General features: G+C 44.3%; 1 protein-coding gene across 1 annotated transcript; it reads left to right on the forward strand.

Annotated features, from left to right (window-relative positions):
* Window positions 1-13,759: 13,759 nt before the first annotated feature.
* On the forward strand, window positions 13,760-23,271 carry nr1d1 (nuclear receptor subfamily 1, group d, member 1). The gene is made up of 8 exons (XM_080774858.1): window positions 13,760-14,229; window positions 18,346-18,627; window positions 18,723-18,811; window positions 19,030-19,174; window positions 19,430-20,169; window positions 20,322-20,507; window positions 21,016-21,226; window positions 21,561-23,271. Exons 1-8 carry the CDS (start codon window positions 14,175-14,177, stop codon window positions 21,779-21,781), a joined length of 1,929 nt encoding a protein of 642 aa, XP_080630984.1. The 5' UTR covers window positions 13,760-14,174; the 3' UTR covers window positions 21,782-23,271.
* Window positions 23,272-23,497: the final 226 nt, after the last annotated feature.

A 23,497-nucleotide genomic window follows, 5' to 3' on the forward strand; every position in this document is an offset into this window, starting at 1 on the left:
CTCACAGACACATGGCTACATTATACATACACGGAGAGGGACGCCTCCCAGCCTTTCGGCCTGGCGGAGATAATTACTCACAGGCTGTCTTGACCATAGGCTTTCTGAGTCTCCGCCTCCACATCAGACAGAGACCAATCAGCAGCAGCAGTAAGAGCAGGAGCACACCTCCACCTCCTACAGTACCACCCACTAGCAGAGGGATTGGAGAGGCTGGTAGAAGAGAGAAAAAGAAAGAAAGAGAGAAAGTGTTTAAATATACAAGTAACTAGTTTGTTAGATCTAGTATGTGATTGTGTGTGCATTTATTGATCCTTGAAATGATCTTCTTACGGTTGACTGAGATGCTGAGCAGCTCTGAGCACTTGGAAGTGAAATTGCGTTTGGACATGGTGACTTCATAGACACAGCTGTAGTTGCCCTGGTGTTCATACTCTGCTACAGGGAACTGGAAAGAGGCAGAGTCGTGTCCTGCTGACTGCTGTATGATATTGGTGTTGAGGTCAGAGAAGTTGAGGTAGAAGATGCCGCCAGGATACTGGGGTTCAATGGAGCAGGTGATGGAGAAGCCGTAACCCATGGTTACCTCTGAATGCCCAGGACCCCAGACCAGCTCTGTGTACGGAGTCGTCAGGGAGATGTTGGCCTGCGGCAGCCTCACTGCTCACACAGAAACATATTTCATACTACTTACTGTAACTTTTATGTCTTTAGTTAGTCAATTTGAATATAATTCTTTCATTAATTTCCTCACCTGTAAGAGAGAACCTAACAGGGTCACTTTGAGGAGATTTGAAGCGTCTACTTAAAACTGTTGTTTCATACTGACATCGATACGACCCCTCATGGACAAAGTCCACATTGTGGATGTTGAAGGTATGTGACGAGCGACTGGTGGTTTGGATATTTCTAAATGAACCGGAGGTCTGCCGCAAAATGAATGTTCCACCCAAATGTTGAGTTGCGAGGGAACAGGTGATGTCAACTGTGTTACCCCAGGTAACCTCACTGACAGGATTCACTGATATGCTGGGCTTTGGGAGACTCACTGAAAATAGTAGGATATAGAAAAACATTTAAATTATTGGCATTGTATAAGGGCCAAGCAGCCATGCATGAAAATAAACAAAACTTCGCACACAGGTACATTCCTATGACAAACTCACTTAACTGGCATTGTGGGCTAATACTCCTAATGGTGGCACTATAGTAATCTAAATGTTAAATCAATAATTTATGCTTTGAAAGGTTCGATTTGCCAACTCAGTATAATGAGTACAATCAACTAAACTAGACCAGTCCTCAAACTGCCCGGCATTGACCAGCTGTACTTTTCCTCACCTGTAACAGAGACTTGAACCGGGTCACTTTGAGGAGATTTGAAGTGCCTGCTTGAAACTGTCATCATATCATACTGACATCGGTATGACCCTTCGTGATCAAAGTTCACATTGTGGATGTTGAAGGTATAGGATCTGCCACTGGTGGTTTGTTTCTTTCTAAATGAACCGGAGGTCTGCCGCAAAGTGAAGGTTCCACCCAAATGCTGAGTTGAAATGGAACAGGTGATTTCAACTGTGTTACCCCAGGTAACCTCACTGACAGGATTCACTGAGATGCTGGGCTTTGGGAGATTCACTGAAGATAGTAGGATATGTGTGTTTAATAAAATTAAAAAGAATATTATTGGCATTGTATATTAGTTTAAAACGTATGACTAGAATCACTAGATTGTCATTTAAAAGAATTGAATTAATTAAATAGTTATTTTCCCCACCTGTAACATAGATCTTAACAGGGTCACTTTCAGGAGAGTTGAAGTGTCTACTTGAAACTGTTGTGTCATACTGACATCGGTATGACCCTTCGTGATCAAATTCCACATTAGGGATGTTGAAGGTATGTGACGTGCCACTGGTGGTTTGGAACTTTCTTGAACCAGAGGTCTGCCGCAAAGTGAGGGTTCCACCCAAATGCTGTGTTGAGAGCGAACAGGTGATTTCAACTGTGTTACCCCAAGTGACTTCACTGACAGGCTTCACTGAGATGCTGGGCTTTGGGAGACTCACTGAAAATAAAAAAGAATGAACCGTTCTAATCATAAACATTATACGACAGACAGTATCTTATTTTAAGGTTAGGATTAGCTGACAAATACAATTTATTTGTCAGATTTACAGTATAAAATGTGTGATGTAGTAGTGATGGAAGTAGTTTGACAGAAGTTCTAAAAAATAAACATGACATGGGGACTATATTCTTTTAATTTCCTCAAATCTATGCCAAAGGCCAAACATATTTCTTCTTATCCCATTGATCCTAGAGTCCAGTTAATTTTTACTAGAGTATAGTCTACTCATAGTTTCCTAATGGTTAAGTTCATAGAAGCATTCTACTCACCAACCATGAGGTTTACTTGGCTGCTGTAGGAGCTTGTGGTGCTAGGAGTTGAGTATTGACAAGTATAACTTCCCTGACGAGAAGAGTCAACATTGGACAGTGTTAATATTCCACTCGTCTGTTTGGATATTAAAGCCTGTCCAATGAAAGATTCATCCTTGTAAAAATGCACATCAAGAGGTGTACAGAACAGGGTTGAAATGGAGCAGGTGAGGATCAACTTCTCTCCTGGTGAAAGAGCTGAACTGGATGTGGACAGAGTAGGAGATGGTTGTCCTGCTGCAGAAGAAAACATTAATTTATGTTAATCTTAATTATTATCTTATAATGATGAATTAGGTTCACACACACTGATCATTGGACTCCAATACTTCCGTGATTCAGAATCAAATATTCAATAAGGTTCTATGAATGGTAATGCCATCTTAACAAGATCAATTTTGAAAGAAGAGATTAGAAATATTACCTGAGCAAACAACACCAACATCCTCTGAATGGGAGCAGTCATGTGTCCCAAATCCTCGATGTGAGCATTGAGTCAGAGAGCATTCACTACCAGAACAAGCAACATCATCCATCCAGATGTTACCACCGCCCCCTCCATTCGTGCTGAAGAAGCTTGAAGCTGTCCCACAATCCAGCTCTCTGCAAACAACTTCAGTGTCTTTCAGGTCCCAGCTGTCATCACAGACTGTTCCCCAGAGGCTGTTATAATAGATCTCCACTCTTCCAGAGCATCGAGATGACCCTACTAATCTGATCTGAGCACCTTCTATCAGTAAAAAAACAACAACATCCGAATTAAAATTACCATTTCATTTTCAAAATGTATAGCCGTTTCTTTCAAGTATTCCTTTTGTCCAGAGAGCATTCTTACCAGTATGTGGAGGTATGTACAGGAAAACAGACACTGCATGGGAGAAACATCATAATGTCAAAGTGTAATGCCATCATATATGGCATTACACTTTGAAACACATGGATATATACAACAACATGGATACAACATACAGGCTGCTATGCTCACGCACCCACTATGTGTAAATATAGCAAAGCTTGTAAATACCTTTTGGCTGTAGGCTACAGTTTGTGGCAAAAGCTTGTAAATATCTAAGATCCACACAGAAGAAAACTCTTTATACCTTTACTTTTGGGGTAAAAGCGCTCAAACTTTCATTCTTTTCCTGCCTTGATCTCCCTCTCTCTTCTTCCCTTTCTTTGTTTTTCTTTGCAAAAATGACATAATGGGAACTACGCACAAAAACTAATTTCACCAAAAAAGAATTACCTGTAAAACAGTGATGTGACAATAAAGCTGATTCTGATACTATACATCAGTTTAGCAGTGTTGTCGTTTTCTTTGGCCAGTTAGTCTAACTCAATGTCAATGGCACAATGCATTTTCTTACAGCAGATGCTGTGCCGAAAAGCTGGGCTGTGACCAGTAAATATTCATACATGCCCTCAAGGCCTCTATACTCAATACCAAACTTTCTTCACTAAGATTGAAATAGAAACTTTAATGATATGTAAATGGGGCAATAGGCCTACATATTTTCAATATATTATAGGAAACATCAATCGATAAAATATTGAAACGTGGCACTCACTCATGTTCAAATACAGTATTTTTCTCCATATTAAGAGTCCCATGGTGGAGAGAGACTGATAGGGTCTTGTAAACAAAGACTCTATAGAAATGATTAGTACCATTGGTACCATAGCACCACAAAGGCCTCTGTTTCTCTTCCCTTGAGGGTTTCAAGTCAGAGCCGGTCTGGTGGTGTTTGACACTGGTATGTCCGATCCATCTCCATCTTCTTCATCCAATTTTGTCTGCTGCTGGGAGTTGTTTTGACTTCATCCACAGAACTGCTGACCTTGTCCGGTCGGTGTATTTTCAGGATTCTTCTGAGACATTTGTTGTTGAAGGTTTGAACTTTATTTATTGTGATCTTTGTAATTCTCCATGTCTCTGACCCAAAAAGCAGGACGGATTTCACGTTGGAGTTGAAGATTCTGATTTTGGTTGTGCTGTATCTCTCTAGAGCGCAAGATGCTTGTGAGCCGTAGAAATGCTGTTCTTGCGTTGCCTATCCTAGCTTTCACATCCGCATCCGTACCACCCTGATTGCTGATGATACTCCCCAAGTAGGTGAAGGACTCCTCATCTACCGTGGTGTCGCCTAGAATGGATGGTTCTGCACTGGTCGTATTTATCCTCATAGTTGTTTTTTTGCCCTTGCGGATGTTAAGTCCTACTTGTGAGGAAGTCTCTGCAAGTGTTTTGGTCTTGTCTTGCATGTGATGTGATGGTGACTATGTGACAGTAGTGCCAGTCGTCTGCAAAATTGAAGTCATCTGTGTCCATAATGTCCACCGGATTCCATTCTTCCTTTGTTCTGTTGTTGTGCTCTATCTCAAACTGGTTTATGAGCTGTCCATTGTATATCACTCTCTACAGGTCATTCCAGAATAGCCGTTTTGCTTAGTGGGCACTCCGTGGTGTCTCAGTAGCTTCCAGGTGGTCTCTCTATGTACACTGTGCCCTTTTGTAGTCGACAAAGTTGACATATAGTGGGGAGTTCCACTCTATGATTATGCGAAGACACATGACTGATTCTCTCAACCCAGATTTGACTCAAACAAGGGGTTAAACAGTCATACAAAAGTGTGAATCCCTGTAAGTGCCCTGTAAGTGTTCTTAAAGAGCACTTACAGGTGGTTGCAATTCGGAGCTGGCCCCTGTAAAGAGTCCAAGCTTACCACAAAATCCCCCCACCCCCCGCAACTGTATATATCTAAATGTTTGATTGCTTCTCGTTTATACCTTTGCATAGTATAGAGAGTATGCACATGCATGATTTTCCCATCAGGACACGCCCCCCTCATCTAGACTGAGTGGCAAAACATTGAGCAGCATGGAGTGTTGGAGTTTGGAAGCGCTTGTTGGAAATCACTCCACCATCCTGCCGTACCACCCGTTTCTAAATGTCACATAATGCAGGAGGCAGAAAAATGTTGTGTTATTGAAAACAAGCACTTCCAAACTTGACAGAAAGTAGCTCATAACGTTTCTATGGTGGATTTTTATGAAACAAAAACTTTGAGATAGAAAGAGGATAATTCAAGCTTTTCGTACAGCTGCAATGTTGGTGAGTTGAACATTGTTTAATGCAATCAGACAGGACTTTTCTGTTTGGATGAATGGGCTGTCAAGGCCAGAAAGTAGTTTTTTGCCACTCAGTGGGCGTTCCCGCATAACTTCCAGGTATGATGATGTCATGTGCATACCCTAGTCTATTGTATAAATGAATACACATGAGCCCAATAGAAAAAAACCAAAGGTAAAATTTTAGCTGCCCCAGTATAACTGTACTTTCTTTTCTTTAATTTTTTTATTCCACAATTTTTGTAGGCCTAACCCTTTTTTCCACCCAGTGTCAATTGTCTATTGTACTTCTGGGCGCTACACTCCCTCTGCCAACCTGGGGAGACTATCAACGGACTGACAATGCACGTTATTGCAACCAGTTCCTTTCCTCTCCATCATAGGCTGACCAGGGGGAGGCAGTTTAGAGACCAGGATTACTGCATGTTTTTGTGAGTGTACCTATAGGAGACATGGGGAGAACATGCAAACTCCACACAGAAAGGCCCTTTCGCCAACCCTACCTAGAGTATGGGCACTGATGACAGAGAGAACACGGCCACAGTGTCCCCAGCGGGAATCAAACCCAGGACCTTCTAGCTGTGCGGCCACAGCGCTACCGACCGTGCCCCTCAGAACTCTTTTGCGCAAACTGTTAAAAGACATCTGGACAAAGTTTCATGTTTTATTGTAGTCACTAGCCAGGTCCTTTCAACTACAGTTCTTCTTCTTGGCAGCACGAGGGCACTATTTGTCTCAGTATCAGTATTAGGGCAGAGAGTTAGATTATGTAACTGAGAGACTGTGACCCAAGTTGAACCTACACAACCAGGTTATACATTTAATGTATGAATATAGGAACATAGAAAATGTCCCAAATGTTTTGGGCTGTAGCAGAGGTTAGTATTATGTTAAACAGTTTAATGTGATTTCTTATTTGATGGTAGTAGCTAATAAAGATGATAGTAATTATGTCTAAAGCCCTACCCCATGCAGGAACAGTCAAACATGAAGGACGGACCATGTCTTGTCTATGACTTGTCTAACAACAATGTCAATGTGTCTATATTTTGTTGCTTTCAATTTATAATCAAAATGTCAATTTAATGTTTGGAATAAAAATTTAAATAAAGGCTTTGGTATATGTAACTGAAATTAAAGTTTTGCTATTGAACTATATGGCTGGAAATAGCAGATCTACAAGTTCACAATGTGTCAAGTAAGTTGTGAGCTTGTAGATCTGCTATTTTCTCCAATTTTCTGGCTCTGAATAGTAAAGGGAGTAGGTAGTGGGGACACTTGTTTTAATTAGGCTATATAGACTGCAAATGTGATGTATTTGGTCATGGACGGTGGACCCCCATCTGAAAAGGTGAAATTAAATGATTGAGAACCACTAGCACAGAATTCCGCAGCACGGCTGACACTAGGCTCAGCTCCATATCTCGCTCACGTGTAGCAGCCTTATGACCGTCACATAGCTCCTCCCTCTGCAGAGGCTACACCCCATAGCGCGGACGGATGCCCTCGCTGTGATTGGCCAGACGGTTGTCAGGCAATTTGAGGTAAATGTGTATCGCAGATAAGTAAGCCTGGGACCGAGGCTAGTGTTCATGCGTGTAAACGTATTCAACGCATCTACAATTTAGTTATATTACAGTTACAACTGTTTGGGGTCATAGTGGATCTACATTTTGTATAACAAATAGGCTAGTTTTGCCGTCCACACACTCCACAGGCAGCAAATAGATCTATATCCATGCATGAGCGGTTGCCTGACAACGGACTAGCAGCACTAGCCAATCACAGTGCGATCCCTCCAGTCTATGTGATCTAAACTCAACCCTCCTCTGTCGTCATGTGGGGTGAAGTGAGGATTCGACTCCAGTGCTCCTCCTATCACACACACACACACCACACCACACACACACACACACACACACACTACACACACGGCGCATGACACTTATGCGACAGTGGCTTTACAATGTTTATAGTTATAAGCCTATTTATCATGTCAGGATTATCCATGCTGAGTATAGGCGACAGTAGCCTGCCTATTTATATTTTATTTTAATCTAAAGTAGGGTAGCCTATGATCATGAGTATAGTGGTCTGACTGGACTCACTAGGCTGGCAGAATTGAGACATCGACAACCTTTTTCAAGTTCATCCTCAATCATATGTTGCACTTGCATTTCTTCCCCGCCTCATTCCCGGTCTGCCGCTGCTGCGGGCTACCAGGACTGTGCATGCAGTCACGCGGACAGTAGGTTAGCATTTGTGGACTGTGGGGTAGCCTATATATTGCACGGATTGACCCATTTGTAAAAGTTAACATTTCAGAACCAGTCTTCTCCTTGACGTGAACTTTGAAATACTTTTAATTAAAGTCTCCACCAGTCTCCAACAGCAGCAGTTACATTATTATTATTATTTGCCTGCGTTGTAAATGTATTGTGGTTTAACTTGAACCTTGTCAGTAAATCTAATCAATCACATCATTGGCAAGGTGACATGTAAGAGAATTTCCACCTCAGTTATCAGCCCACCCAGGGCTAGCTGCCAGGGCACCCACACACCCACAGTGGTTCTCAAACGTTATCATGACATGACAGGGACCCCCAGATAATTATGCAGGCTATTTGGCTGCAGAGTGGGACCCCATTAGAAAAGATGTGTGCCTCCATTAAAGATATGTCAAGATTTGTTTGTATTCTTCGAAAATTGCATCAAACTCCCTCGGACTCGGGACCCCTGGGTGCGTATAGCCTACGTGGTCGCGGACCACACAGAGGAGAACCACTATAGCCAACGTGTTTTCCACACTGTTCTGGCACTGACCACCAACCAACTCGTGATCACTGATGAGTGGGAGCTGCTGCCTCATCCACCTCATCAGACATCTTTGCCTCGTGGGGGAGGGGGGCTATAGGTATAATAGCCAACGTGAGGCATAAACGTGATGAGATGCATGAGAGCTTTTTGATAGACAACCAGTCAACCACCCACCCGGCCACCCCGCCTCACACTCTCCGAGTCTCCGTGTCCCCTTTCTCTCTCCATCTGTTTTATTCGGTCAATGTCTGACTAAGGAAACTCTTCTCCTCAAGTGTCTTGAATGTCTTCAGGAGTCAGACAGACTGTATTGTAAAACACCCTCCCTATGCTGCACAATTTGCCACTGTATGCACTTTATGACCCCTCCCTCCTTTCTATTGGAGCACAAACGCACAAACATCTTTAAAGTGTCACTTCTCTACTGGCGTCCTATAGTCACCACCTGAATTCAATGCATGCAATCACTGTCCCCGTTCGTTTACCACACCTGCCTGTGTGGCGTCATTGATGAGTCCGTGTTCACAATCACACGCACGCACATCACACTATCATCGATGCACCGTGCACGTGCACTTCTTGGCAGGGTCCATTATAAACCCGGCATGTGATGTGTGTCGTTGATTGATATGAGTTGGTGCGTGTTTGGTTCTTTTTCTGGAGGCTACTGTAGCTCTACTATTTTGTATAGGAATATTATAGCATGCCTGTATAGGCCTATAGACAACTATTGCTGGTTATGGAGCTATAGGCCTATAGGGTGAATTTTCTTCGTGTCAAAAACAGTGATCAATCAATCCATCCATCAATCAATTAATCTGTTAAAACAAAGATACTTTGATTCCACAAAGGATTACGTTTACTGATAAATATAAACCTAATTCTGCTGGTATTAGAAGCCCATTGAATGAAAGAGAGGGGTGGAAGTTGGTGAAAGGGCAATTTCTCTGCTCTGGGGTGTTTTAAAGGGGAATTTCTCTGCTCTGGGGCGTTTGAAAGGGGAATTTCTCTGCTCTGGGGCGTTTGAAAGGGGAATTTCTCTGCTCTGGGGCGTTTGAAAGGGGAATTTCTCTGCTCTGGGGCGTTTGAAAGGGGAATTTCTCTGCTCTGGGGCGTTTGAAAGGGGACATTCTCTGCTCTGGAGCGTTTGAAAGGGGGTTTACGCCTACGCTCTGCCTTTGAGTTCCTGTTTTTCTTTTTTTAATAAGACATAAGGTCAAATAATTACAGTCGCATAGGAGCAAGGTTTCATTCCAAAATGATAATCTGCCTGAAAATAACGCAGAAAACTGAATATTACTGATGATGACTTATGTCAGGGTTAGAAAACCCTTTTCAGTATAAAAGATAACACCATGGACATCAAGTCCTTTTTATTTGTGTTGAAGTAAATACGGTAGGCCTTTAGCATTTTGAAATCAATCATCGCTATCAATGGGCACAGGCAGAGATTTCATTTTCGGCATTATTCTATTATTAAAGTAATTTCACTAGATTGCTTGTTCTTCACCCGTTTCTGGTTGTACCGTCCCATTTTAGCTCACATTGTGTTCTCTCATACGTGTCACTGAGCACAAAATACGTTCCTATAAAAACTTTAAATGTGGTACTCAGCTCTCTTATTCTCTCTTTCCATGTCCTCTTTCTTTTAGACTGTTTGCCATGCGGGTACAGCATGCCATCCTTGGCAGGCAATCACCGCAGCAGGGTATGGCTTGTGTGCCTATATACCAAACATAAATGCCAAAAGTGCACTCACCAGGATGTAAGACTGGTCATAGTGCTCCCAGTCCCTGGAGTCCCAGGGTGTGCCGCCCATCCATCGCACGAGACTCTGAGTTCTTTTTTACTGCTGTTTATTAACACCACTGTGCTGTAAACACCGTAGAACTGACATACAAAACAAAACACACAAAACATTAACTTGGGACATATTGTTACATTCGCAATAATACATAAACTTTCACAAACAAATACAATACTGACCACTTTGCCTGCTTGTACATGAATGGGGGGGGGTCGACTTGGATCCTTCAGTCTTTCTTGAAAAACCCTCTTTGTTTTCTCTTCTTTTCTCTATTTTACTTTACTTAATTTCTTCTTTTCATTTCTTAACTTAACTTTCTTCTGCTTTACATTTTACAGTTCACTTTACTTCGTTCACTTCACTTACTTTACTTCTTCTGGTCTAGTACTTTGCTTTCTTCCTTCCAACTGCTTTCTTACTCCTGCACAGAGCTCTCTGTGATCTGCACAGTGCACTCTCCTTCAATGTAATGAGACTCCTGCCCTCTCTCACTCACAAACAGGTGAAACCAACAAGCTTAATTATCAGAACACAGACGCAACCAAGACACATAATTGAGAACCCTCAACACATAGAACACACTTAGAGCGCCCCCAAAAGGACACAGAAATATGAAAACCTTGACATGGCTGCAGTAACACAGTGATTCATCCATGACATGTGTAAATTATGTGCTCTATTTTCTAGAGAGACAATCTTTTCGACAACAAATAACACATAAGGGTCCATTCTGCTAAGGGGTACAGCAGTTACATCTGGCACTAAGACACCACCTTTGCGTGTGTGGAAGAAGAAAGGAGAGAAAAAGATACCTGTGACCCATTTGTCCGGACTGCCATCTCAAACTTGTTCCAGGGACCCTAGAAGCAAAGATTTGAGTAAAATATCTCATAACAAATGACACAGATGTTTTCCTGGTTTGAATGGGTTAATTTAACCACTTTAAACCTATATTTTATACTTCAGCTATGCTATCCTTTCTAGAATTTCATGTGGTCTGGTGCAACCAGCGTTCTTGCCTTGAAATGATCCACACTGCAGGCATCACTTACTCCTCTGTACCTTCCCCAATACGTTTTATTTTAGAAATGGTTGGGGTTATCGCGAGACATGGCCAAAGGCTTTCCGGGGGTCCCCAGCCAAAAACGTTGAGAACCCCTGTACTAATACACTGTAAAAACCTCTGTAACTCGGAGCGTTATGGGAGTCCAAAAGTTTGAGATCGACAGGGTTAAATGAACACTGATGACTTTTACTGTGTACGGCAGTCCTTCACTGCACGGTGGCCACTCACTTGCTCCACTGGAGCAGTTAATAGGATTGCACACAGGTACAGCGGTTAACAATAGTCGAGGTGGGGGCTGCTATGAATTGGCTTGACACGGCACAAATTGTTCATGGTGGTTATTGGTTTCTTGCTGACAACCTAAAATACATTAACCTACTTCTTGAATCAGCGTTAATGTCACATTTAATGTTACACAGTTAAGTTGTTGGTCTTCTGTGTGGTTCCATTCTGACCAATAAGGTTTCAAAGCTGTTATTTTGCTGCAGATCCGCTCTACCAGCATTTTTCGTGACATTACGGTGATTGTTATTATTGGTATTGATATTTTCCATATAACTATTAATAGTTTCATTCACCTTGAACGTGCAAACCATGTGTGCCGTAGTAGACTGCTTAGGTGTCATAGATCAATTATTGCATTTTAGGTTTTTGGGCCTGAGTGTGTATGTTATGAGGAATAAATAAATGTTCCTGCATCAGAGAGGTGTGTGTGTGTGTGTGTGTGTGTGTGTGTGTGTGTGTGTGGTTGAAGTGGACTATTGACTTTGTCCTAACTTCCGTTTTGGGTTCTATGGGGTGTTTAACTATGGTACACTCTGCCTCAAATTTCATCGTATGTCCTCTTTTTCCCCCAGAATGGCTGTCCAGTACCAAACATAAGTATAAAGTCATTGTAATGCCTAATTTATGCATGATGGCGTCGCACGCCAAAAATAAACGACCTACAAGCTCACAACGCGTTGCGGATGAATCAGGTGCCAATGCTCAAGAAGGTTACCACAGCAGTGCTGGTGAAGCAGCTATTCACCCACATAATTTAAAATATGTCCTCTCTGTTGGGCCATAGATTCAAACAACTAACCTCACAATCACAAGCCTTCCACTCTAGCCCGACACTATTGTTCAAAACCCATTGGATGATTCATATCATGTGAAGTGAGTTGTCAATCACAAACCTATACAGTATACACAAAAGTGACTGTGGCAGTGTGGCAGTGCGCCTGAGTGCGGCAGTGGCTCTGGCCGGAACGTTCCCAGTTTGACCCCAGCCATTCTCCCCCAGTTAGTGTCAAAGTGTCCTTTGAGCAGGGCACTGAACCCATGATTGCTCCCGAGTCCCAATGAGCAGAATGGTGCCTTGCATGGTTTCCTCTGCTGTATATATTATGAGTTATGTGTGTGAATAGGTGAATATAATGCACATTGTAAAGCGCCATGGATAAAGGCACTATATAAATGCATCATTAAGTGGCAGTCTGTTTGTCTGTCTGTCTGTCTATCCATCCATCCATCTATCTATAATCTATCATCCACAATTTACACAAGCATTTACACCAAAGGACCACAATGAATGCTCTCAAGCTTTTTGTGGTTTTCATCCTTTGACTGTTGTTGGTGTGTAAACATTAATTTTTCCATAATGTGATCTGTGTCCGTAAAGATTTCAATCACTCACTTAAACATTATTTTTCAAATACTACCATTGCTGCATGGCATTTAAGCAGAAAACTCAAACTAATTATTGACTTGCTCTTGCTGACTGCTATTATCATCATCATCATCATCGTGATATGCACATTGGGCCTCAGGGGTTGTTTCAGAGCATCTCCATGCACTCCAGCCCACAGCTCACATCATTCACATGTCTTTAAACATGAACTCGTTGAACTTCGCAGTATGTGTATGTGTGCACAGCATGCTAATCTACACACTCCTCTGGCTATATATGTTCCTCCCCTCCTCTGCTACCACCCACTCAGCGCCCCCACCCTCCACGCACACACGCACGCACGCACGCACACACACACACGCACGCACACACACACACACACACACACACACACACACACACACATACAGTCATACGTGCTATACTGTATCTTCTCCATATATAACACTGTGTGCACACACACACACACACACACACACACACACACACACACACACACACACGCACAATTGAATAAGTGGTGGAAAAAACAAAGATATAGATATGACTACATTTTGACTACATGTCCCATGGTCACTCGGGACATAATAGCCAGCGACTGCACGTGCACGGGGATTTTAAAAAGTACACAGGGATCTGTGTGGAGAGAAACTGTGTCACTGGGGCACGAGGCTCTCCCCCAGCGGTCACATGGTCCCGTTTTCTGCCGCGTGCGACCAAAGAAGACAGGCAGGCCTCCCTCTCGGTGCGCGCGCACAGATTCTCTAGGGATGAGAGAGAGAGAGAGAGAGAGAGAGAGAGAGAGAGAGAGGGAGGAGGGAGTAAGGAGGAGGGAGCGAGCAAAAAGCAAAAGGAGAGGGAAAGTGCGACTCACATCTATTCTAGACACAGATTAGATATCGACGGATCGATAGAGACGGAGTAAGGCAGACAGACAAACACACCAAAGACGCAATTTTTGTTTTCCACGTAAACACTGTGTGAAACTGAGAATGAGTATTGGAAAACCGAGTCTACCGCTGGTCCCTGCACAGGCAGTTAAATCACTGTTTCTGCTGCTGATCATCTGCCTCCTGGGGGACGAGAGGAGGTTATTTTTCTGATAATTAAATTCACGAGCGCTGACTTTACTGCCGAAAGAAAACAGGACAGGGCAAAACTCTGCCGTCCGTCAATATACTCGGGCTTCTACGTCGAGACAAGAAGAGATCAGTTCCACGGTTTGGAGAAGATTCCTTGCATGACAGACTTTTTGGAACTCAGAATGACTGCGATGGACACAAACAACAACACAGGTAAAACATGGTACAATATTGTGTGTTTTTTGTTTATGTAGCCTGTGATTATGTTATAATTTAGGTCTGCGTGCTGTGGCTTTGAAATTCATTATTGAATGGAAAACCTCGTTTAGTTAAACAGGCTACAACTTGCCGGGAAAGCGCATCGCTCTCTAGATGCCAAACAGCACATCCGCATATAACCCAGTTTTCTTTTTGCTTCGCCGGTGCTGAGCGTATAGTCTATGTCATAGGCATATGAACCGCAGATATTGCATGTTAGTTTCAGTGTGTGACCTTCATTAATGCGCCTTTGGAATTTATGTTAAAAGTTGGTGGAGTAGCCTGTAGCTCTACCAGCTGAGCGTCTTGTGCGTAAAATGCGCTTTAACGCGTAACGAATTTTACGGCAAGCCCCTTGCAACTTGCATGATGTGTTATTGTGTTGTATGATGAAATGTCAATGTTGATCATGTCAAATCACGTATATAGGCTGCCCGTATCACTCTTAAATCTTTGGTAGAGTTGAATGAGACCAGATGGTTGTTGGATAGGTTTGTGCGTAACGTTAACGTTCTACCCAAAGACTTTGGTTAAGTCCCGTGGCCGAGTTTGGAAAACTGGGTCATGGCAGCCTTTCTTCTGTGTCAGGTGGTGGACGGGCCAGCGCGCGTGTCCCCGCCAGCACTATAGTTTACGTTCACATGGCCCGGTAAACCGAGCCATGTGCGTTTTGTTTTGTCCGCGGCGTCCAGCCATGCATTGACCATACACACAGCACAGCTTGAGCTCATTACATAATCCCATGAGTATATTCACTGTTCTCTGCCACACATGATCCTGTCCTTTCTTCTCTCTCCTCGCGCACTCTCATGACACACTGAATGGATGTCTGAATTATGACTGTTAACAGATAGGTGCATATACTCATTGCAGAACGCAGACCTTACATGATTCATTTTTATATTCTCTGCATTTATTCATAAGGCCAGCATCACAATATTTTATTTTATCTAGGTGGTAATGGTATCAGTAAAGTTGATCTTATAGGCGATCGTATCACCCCCCTCCATCCTCGACGCAGACATGTCTATTCATGTATTTATTTATTTGTTTGTTTGTTTGTTTGTTTGTTTGTTTGTTTGTTTGTTTGAGTGAGTGACGCAAGCCATGCTTGCCATGTGCTTCTTTGACTGTTTAGGCCGGGAGTGGAGGGTGGTGGTGGTCTGGGGTAAGAATAACCCCTCCCGTGGCAGCCCATAGGGAGAAAGTGGGACACATTAAGAAACCAATCTAAGGCAGACAATGGCCTCGCAACTCTAGATGTGACTTTGAAAAGGTGTAACTACAATATCCCCACAGGCACTTTTGTAACTGAGGTATGCTTATACCTTTGAGTCTGCGTGATGAGGCGAGAGCTTTCTGAGAACGGGAGACGTCGTAGCTGACTGACAATAGACAGACAAATAGAGAAATGTTAAATGTATTCCATTCAAGAGTTTGTGACAGATCTTTTTCGCAGTGACCATCTGCTGTTGTACACCCTTCCTACCCCCCAGTACTATTCCAGATGCCTAGTAGTATTGCAACAGCGTCCTCAGATCTAGGTACCAAGGACAGCGCCACACAGGGAGAAATCCATCCATGTGCGTGTGCAGGGGATGAATGGAGGAAACGTGAGAACCTTCTACAGAGGGCGGTGCCCTGGCGGGGGCGGGGCGTACAGCAGAGCCAGTCTCGTTGCCTGTCCTGCTGTTGGAGGACGCACGTGGCCTGGAACACGTGACGCGAGCCTCTCGTACAAAGAGCCGCCGTGAGGGAGGCGGTCGCAGGTCGCTGCAGCAAATAAAACAAGCGTTGCACCGAAAACGTTGACTTATCGAATTCCGAGTCCGGGCAAATTCTCTGCTGCCGCCTACCATGTAAAACCCCCATTTAGCACGTTTTAGAAAATGTATGGGCACAAATATTTAAGGTCGTTGCATCAGGTTAAAGTTGAAGAAAATCTCAGCAATGTTATGTGAAAGAAAGAAAGAAAGAAAGAAAGAAAAGGGACTAACTTCCAGCCAGCCATGACTGGAGTTCAGTCTCTTGAACTTGACCCCTCTGACCCCCATTAAAATAAATTGATATCTGAACAATTTCAGTGCAACACCAGTTTGTGTTATAGCCTACTAGTCTAGCCTACTGTGCTGTCCTTTCCGGAACACAACAAAATTGTCATAAAATAGCACTCCTCCTCCTCCTCCTCCTCCTCCTCAGTATTTCCGCTAAAGTTACACTTCAGCCTGAACCAATATCCGAGTTATTGTTGTATTGAAACCTGGCTGAAGGCCAATATATATATATATATATATGTGGATGCCTGTAGAGTGTAGAGGGTGGCCTTGACTGGTCAGCAAGATTTATTTATAATACAAAAGCAATCCACCAACAGAAATGTTGTTTTAATCTAGCATTAATTAAACAAATACTAGGCCTATGCTTTCAGGCCTAAACAATGGCACACAAAAAGAAGGAGAAACATGAGAGGAGAATGAGACAGAAAGGAAAGAGGAAACAGAGATGTTGAAGGAAATAAAAGAGGGAAGGGAAGGAGAAAGCAGCTTGGTGGTCTGCTGGACAGACAGGACAACAGTGATAGCATGTGTTGCAGTGCAAGGGGAGGGGCTGAGAGGAGGAGCCAAGAGGAGTACCATGGCCTCAGAGCACATGCTCTGTTGTGGTGACACCTGACACAGTGACCCTGTGACCCTCTGTGCTTGTCCCTACAACACTTATTATGTAATCATGTTAACTCTGGGGGGCTTGGGCTGGCTGGTTGGCTACCCGATTGGCTTGCTTATACCTGCTACTAGCGAGATTAACGGATGGATGAAACCTGAAAGCATAAAGCATAAATTGGCCTTTAGACTAGACTTGACAATGAGCAAGAGGAAGGCATATTTATCATTGTCTAAAGAATAAAAAAGTCTGCACACTAATTTATGCTCCCAGACATATATTTACTTTACTTAGAAGTGGTAACGTCTCGGTCCAAAGCCCTTCCTCAGACCTTCATGGCGTATTTATCATTGTCTCCCTGTCTTATTGCAATGGTGCCGTTTTCAGTGTCCTACAGTGCAAATATTTAATGGGAAATATTTCAATGATTAGCTATACAGAATCTATGTATTTATTGGGTACATCGCTATGAAACAGGACACAGTGGAGTCTCGCAAAAATAATTGGGCATAAGTCTAGCCCCCTGGGAGTGGAGAGGAGATGGGTCCATGACTCCACGTGCAGGCCTGGCACGTGCATGGGCACCGCCACGCGATGAGAAAGGCCAGAACACTTGACTCCCTCCGTGTCCTTAAAATCAAAACAGCATGTCTCTACCACCTGTCTGTGCAGCACAGACGGAATAATGGACACTGGCTGGCTTCCACACCGACAGCCCTTATATTCTGGTCAGCAGCACCTAAATCATGGAAATACATATCAGCTATTAGCTATATAAAGACAAGATATGTGTCACTGAGGGGTGGCACTCTTTCTTCATCCATTTGCGGTTTAGCACTTGGAACCACATCCCTGTCAATTCTGGGTCACCCGTTGAATCCAAAATGCTTTGGTGCTGGAGCCTATATCCCTCACATCATGTGTCATACAATCTTGACAGTAAATCGGCATTTTCCAGTTTAGTCAGTGGAGCTGGTCTCCATGGCTAAAGCAGGACTGTCTATAAAACAGGCTGCTGTTGTGGAATGGTGGGGTAAGGAATTTGGGCGTTGAGGGGTGGAAGAGGTGAAGTTGGGTCATCCATCTTCAGTACAGTAATCATATTGATTAGTTATGCTGTAGGGCAGGCCACACATGTCAGATTAGCCATCTGTATATTGATTAGTTACATAACTGTGGGTAGTGATAGAAATATTAAAAGCAAAAATAATGCTGATGCTGCCTTGATGATTTAATCAGAAATTTGTATTAACCAATTTATTGGATAATTTTTTATATGATGTATTTGTTCGTTATTCGTATAAAACCTGGTAACAATTTATTCATCACGATGAATGAAAGAACACAAAGAAAATAAATAAAACAAAAATAATGATAATCTCACCCCTCCCATTTTCCTCTCACCTCCAGGCGGTGTGATCTCCTACGTGGGTTCGAGCGCCGGCTCGCCCAGCCGCACCAGTCCCGTCTCCATGTACAGCGACACCTCTGACTCTCAGGCCTTCTTCACCTCGGCCTCTTCCTCGCCGCCCTCCTTCCTCTTCTGCGGCGGAGGATCGGGCTCAGGCTCCGCGGGGGAGGAGGGCTTGTCCTCCTCTTCCTCATCTTCATCCAGTGGCTCCCCGCGGGGGGGCCGAGACGATGGGGCCTCACTCAGGGCCTCTCCCAGCAAGTCTGTGGCCAGTCTCACCAGTAAGTGTTCAGAATCACTCCATCAAACCATTTTGCTTTTGTAAAATTGTGTTGTACAAGCGAGTGTTCTCACCACCACTGACATTGTCTTACAGAGCTGAATGGCATGGTGTTGCTGTGTAAGGTGTGCGGTGACGTGGCCTCGGGGTTCCACTATGGAGTCCATGCCTGCGAGGGCTGCAAGGTGAGATGCTATTGAAGAATCACACACACACTGATTTAATTTAAATGATCCGGCAGTCAGTCCGCGAGCTGATGCTTCGCCTAGTCAGTCAGTTGGTCATTCATCAGTCACTCAGTGCAGTCTGAAATAAGTCAGTCAGGAAGTCAGTCACTGACCTTTTACGCAGTGCGGTCGACTAGAACCAGTCAGTAACGTGCCTCTTTGGTCTCCACCACCAGGGCTTTTTCCGCCGTAGCATCCAGCAGAACATCCAGTATAAGAAGTGTCTGAAGAATGAGACCTGCATCATCATGAGGATCAATAGGAACCGCTGTCAGCAATGTCGCTTCAAGAAGTGCCTGTCAGTCGGCATGAGCAGAGATGGTGAATACACACACTGTACACAGCAGTAGCATTCAAAGCTTTTAATTGAAAGTAATGGTATGCACATGCATAACTCTTAGTGTTACAGACACATAAAGGTCCATTTGGTACCCAACTATCAATCACTTGATAGTTGCCTGTCTCACTGACACCCATATAAGTCACGTCATCTAGAATTGATATCACACATAGGAGTTGTTGTACTGGATGGAGGACAGCATTTTTTAAATGTTGCCGTTTCTCTCTCTCCTCCAGCCGTGCGCTTCGGTCGCATTCCGAAGCGCGAGAAGCAGAGGATGCTGGCGGAGATGCAGAGCGCCATGATGAACAACATGGTGAACAACCAGCTGCAGAGCGACTTCCAGCTCGCCAGCCTCTCCTCGTCCTCCCCGCCTCCCCACGCCTCCCCGTGCCCCGGCGTCACCCTGGCCCCCCAGCAGCCACAGCACACTGCTGCGCTGCCCCTGGCACCGTCCTGCCCCTCCCCACCGGCCCCGGTGTCCTCCTCCTCCTCCCCTCCTCCTCCTCTCCCGTTCGCTGCCCTGGCCACCCAGAGCCTTCCCCAAGCCCACTCCCCGCCTGCTCCAACCCCCTTCTGCCCCCCCAACCCGGGGGTGGACTCCACCATCAGCGCCATCGCCCGTGCGCACCGCGAGACCTTCCTGTACGCCCACGACAAGCTGGCCACGCCCCCAGCGCCGCAGCAGCACAACGGCGAGCTGGACAGCTGGGGGCCCAACCGCTGCCCCGGCAGTTACCATGCCAACGGCCTGGACAACACCATCTTCCGCCACAACAACAACAGCCTGGTGTCCGGGGGGCGCAACGGCTGCCCGGCGGCGGCACACGACAACGGACGCAACATTCCACACAACTACCATAACAACGGGAGGCGGAGCCTGCATAACATCAACCTGACTGGAGGAGAGGGCCCGGGCAGCCACGCCTTCCAGGGGCAGAACTGCCCGATGAAGAACCATTCGGGCATAGTGCTGGTGAGAACATGCAAGCACACTGACATTATGGCATATTCTAGCCCAGTGGTCCTCAAACATTTGTCATGTAAATATACCAATGTTCTGAGCAGTGAGAATCGATCGTAAACCACCTTCTTCTTCTCTCTCTCTCTCTCTCTCTGTGTGTCCAGGCATGTCCTATGAACATGTACCCCCAGGCGGACCCGTCCAAGTCCGCCCAGGACATCTGGGAGGACTTCTCCCTGTCCTTCACCCCGGCCGTCAGGGAGGTGGTGGAGTTTGCCAAGCACATCCCAGGGTTCAGCACTCTGTCTCAGAACGACCAGGTCACCCTGCTGAAGGCCGGCACCTTCGAGGTACACACAGCACACCTCCAGGAATAGAACCACAGCCTGAGAAAATAGAGTACCGAAGTCCTGACGTCACTCGCTCATCCCCTGGGTCACAGACATTTTTCTCTGTGGAAAATAACATTGGGTCATCTTAGAATCTTCGTGACCCAAGTAGGAAGCGTAAATTATGGCAGACTTCGACGCTCTATAGAAAGACCATTAGAAAGAGTAAAGGTGACATGGGGCGCAGGACACAGGAACACGCACATACTGAACATTATGGTAATAAACACTCACAGAGGCCCATATATTCATTTTATCAGATATGTGTCAGATATATTATTAAGACTCAAGTGAAGACTTACGCCCAGTCACCAACATACTCTTGAAAGACATACAACACCACACACACATACAAGCACTCTAGAATGCAAAAGAAAATGCTTTTAACTGAATAAAGTAATACATTATTGTTTCCAGAGATCAACCACCACTAAACCCTCTCTCATCCTGCACCCTCGTCCCCCTGCAGGTGCTGATGGTGCGTTTTTCCTCGCTGTTCAACATCCAGGAGCAGACGGTCACCTTCATCTCCGGCGCCACCTACGGGCTGCAGGAGCTGCGTGCCATGGGCATGGGGGAGCTCCTGGGGGCCATGTTTGAGTTCAGCCACAAACTGGCCCTGCTGGAGCTCAGCGCGGAGGAGCTGGGACTGTTCACCGCCGTGGTGCTGGTGTCTGCAGGTAGGCATGCAGGGATGGAGGGATGTTAGGGTGCAAACGTTTATTGAGCTGATCCATTTCATTGATGATTAAAAATATAATAATAAATAGGCATGTCATTATAGGTGATTTTTCTTTTCGTTTTCAAATACAATACACCCCCCAAAAAATGTGAAAATAGCAAATTGATCACATTGCGACATGTATGCTTGTATATGTGCTATTTTCGTTTTTTTGTGGCACAACACTGTTGTGTGGCAAAGTATAAAATAGGGCTTAAGTGGATAACAGGATAACATGCCTCCATTATTTCGGCATGTACCAGGCCTTTAACCTCGCTCTCTCTCTCTCTCAGACCGGTCTGGTATAGAGAACGTGGCCTCGGTGGAAAACCTCCAGGAGAACCTGATCAGAGCTCTGCGCTCGCTGGTCAACAAGACCTCCTCGCCCGGCATCGACAACAACCACCTTCACGGTGACTCTGCCCGTTTCACCAAGCTCCTCCTGAAGCTGCCGGACCTGCGCACGCTCAACAACATGCACTCCGAGAACCTGCTCTCCTTCCGCATCGTCTGATGCCCCATCGCTGCGTGGCCGCCGTCGTGTTGGCCGGGGGCGCTATATATATATACATATATAACATCAACTGTGACAACTCTGTCCCACCTGGAAAGAATCCTGCCTTCTTTCCTACCTTCCAACCACATTGGCCTCTGATATAGCATCATCATTGTCATCATCCCTTCCTGTCTATTGCGTGCCGATGAGGTCATCAAATAGTGTCAAAGTCTGTACAGGGGAAGAAACAAGATGCTGCTTCGAGGCAATTGTCTTCCCTCCTCACTGGCGCCTGAATATTGCATCATCATCATCATCATCATCATCATTATCATCAAACTGCCACTGTAGAATTTCCTTGAGGCCCGATTATTTCATCATCACTTATTGGCGTGTGGCGACGACATGGGCAACATGTTGCTTGCCACGGTGAAAACAAGACTTTTTGAATTGTTGCCCGACGAGACTTTTTGCAACGTTGGCCGAGAAGTAACTTATCCCCAGTGCTTTCTGTGTGACAAGCAAGTGACACATTGACTCATTGCCAAACAAAGTTTATGGCAATAAATTATAAACACTATAAACAATTGAATGGCTGGATAAAAGAAGAGCATACAGGCTATGGATCCTGTTTTATTGACCAAGAAGTACAACAAATCAAATCAAATAGATTTGACACTTGACGAAAGGCTAGGAAGATAGGATACTTGTCTTTTAAACTTTAAGGGGGACAAAAAACTGATTTCCCTTTTCCTATTTTAACTGACTGGCATCCAAGCCAGCCAATGGGGTTAGGGGAATTTAGTGATGACTGTTTACTTGCAAAGCAAGGACTATATAAAGGACATGGTGTGAGGGTACTTCTGTAGTAATGGTGTGCTTCAAAAGGGGGTAGTAAAACTCTGACTTGAATTTAATTGTACTAAAGTGAGGACACAAATGATACAAGAAGCCTACTTTCCAGGCCACTCAACCAGCAACATCAACATGAACACACGCACGCACGCGCACACACACACACACATACACACACACACACACACACACACACTTACACACACACACACACACACACGAAGCATACCAGCATGAACCCTCGAAGAGATCATTGTGTGTTCATATTGATGCCTCAAAGATCCCATTCTCTCACCATATGCAGTGATACATTATGCATTTGTTTAACACACACCCCCACACACATACACAGTTCCCATGTACAAATCCATTGTAAAATACCATTGAATACAAAAGATATACTTGAAGAGTTTGGGGAATTGTGTATAAAACATATTTTGTTAATATGCCATGACATTTGCTCATGGCGCAAATGTGATTATTCCATAAAATTGTGTGTGGGGCACAATTGTTTAAGGTTTAAACGAACGTACTTAAATTACATTTAAATAACATTACATTTTAAGGAATGAATTCAAATGTCCCGTTTGTCTGTATTTTAAACTGTGTCTTATGTTGTAAAAGGCATTATTATAAATAAAAATTAAAAAATAAACATCTATCACATTGTCTTGTGTGAACTTCCTCCCTCTGCCTTCCAAAGAAAAAAATATATATTGGCTTGTAGGTATAATTGAAACATTCAAATGGAATGGCATTTCAAAATATTCAACAGCTTGAGACCAGTGAAGACTGTTGGATGGTCCTGACTAAGTTTTGGAATGACTGACTCTGCAGTTTCTGACAAGATGTTGAAAATAGATTTAAAAAATATATATA

The sequence above is a fragment of the Protomyctophum bolini genome, assembly GCF_963924005.1.
Source record: "Protomyctophum bolini genome assembly, chromosome: 11".
NCBI lineage: Eukaryota > Metazoa > Chordata > Actinopteri > Myctophiformes > Myctophidae > Protomyctophum > Protomyctophum bolini.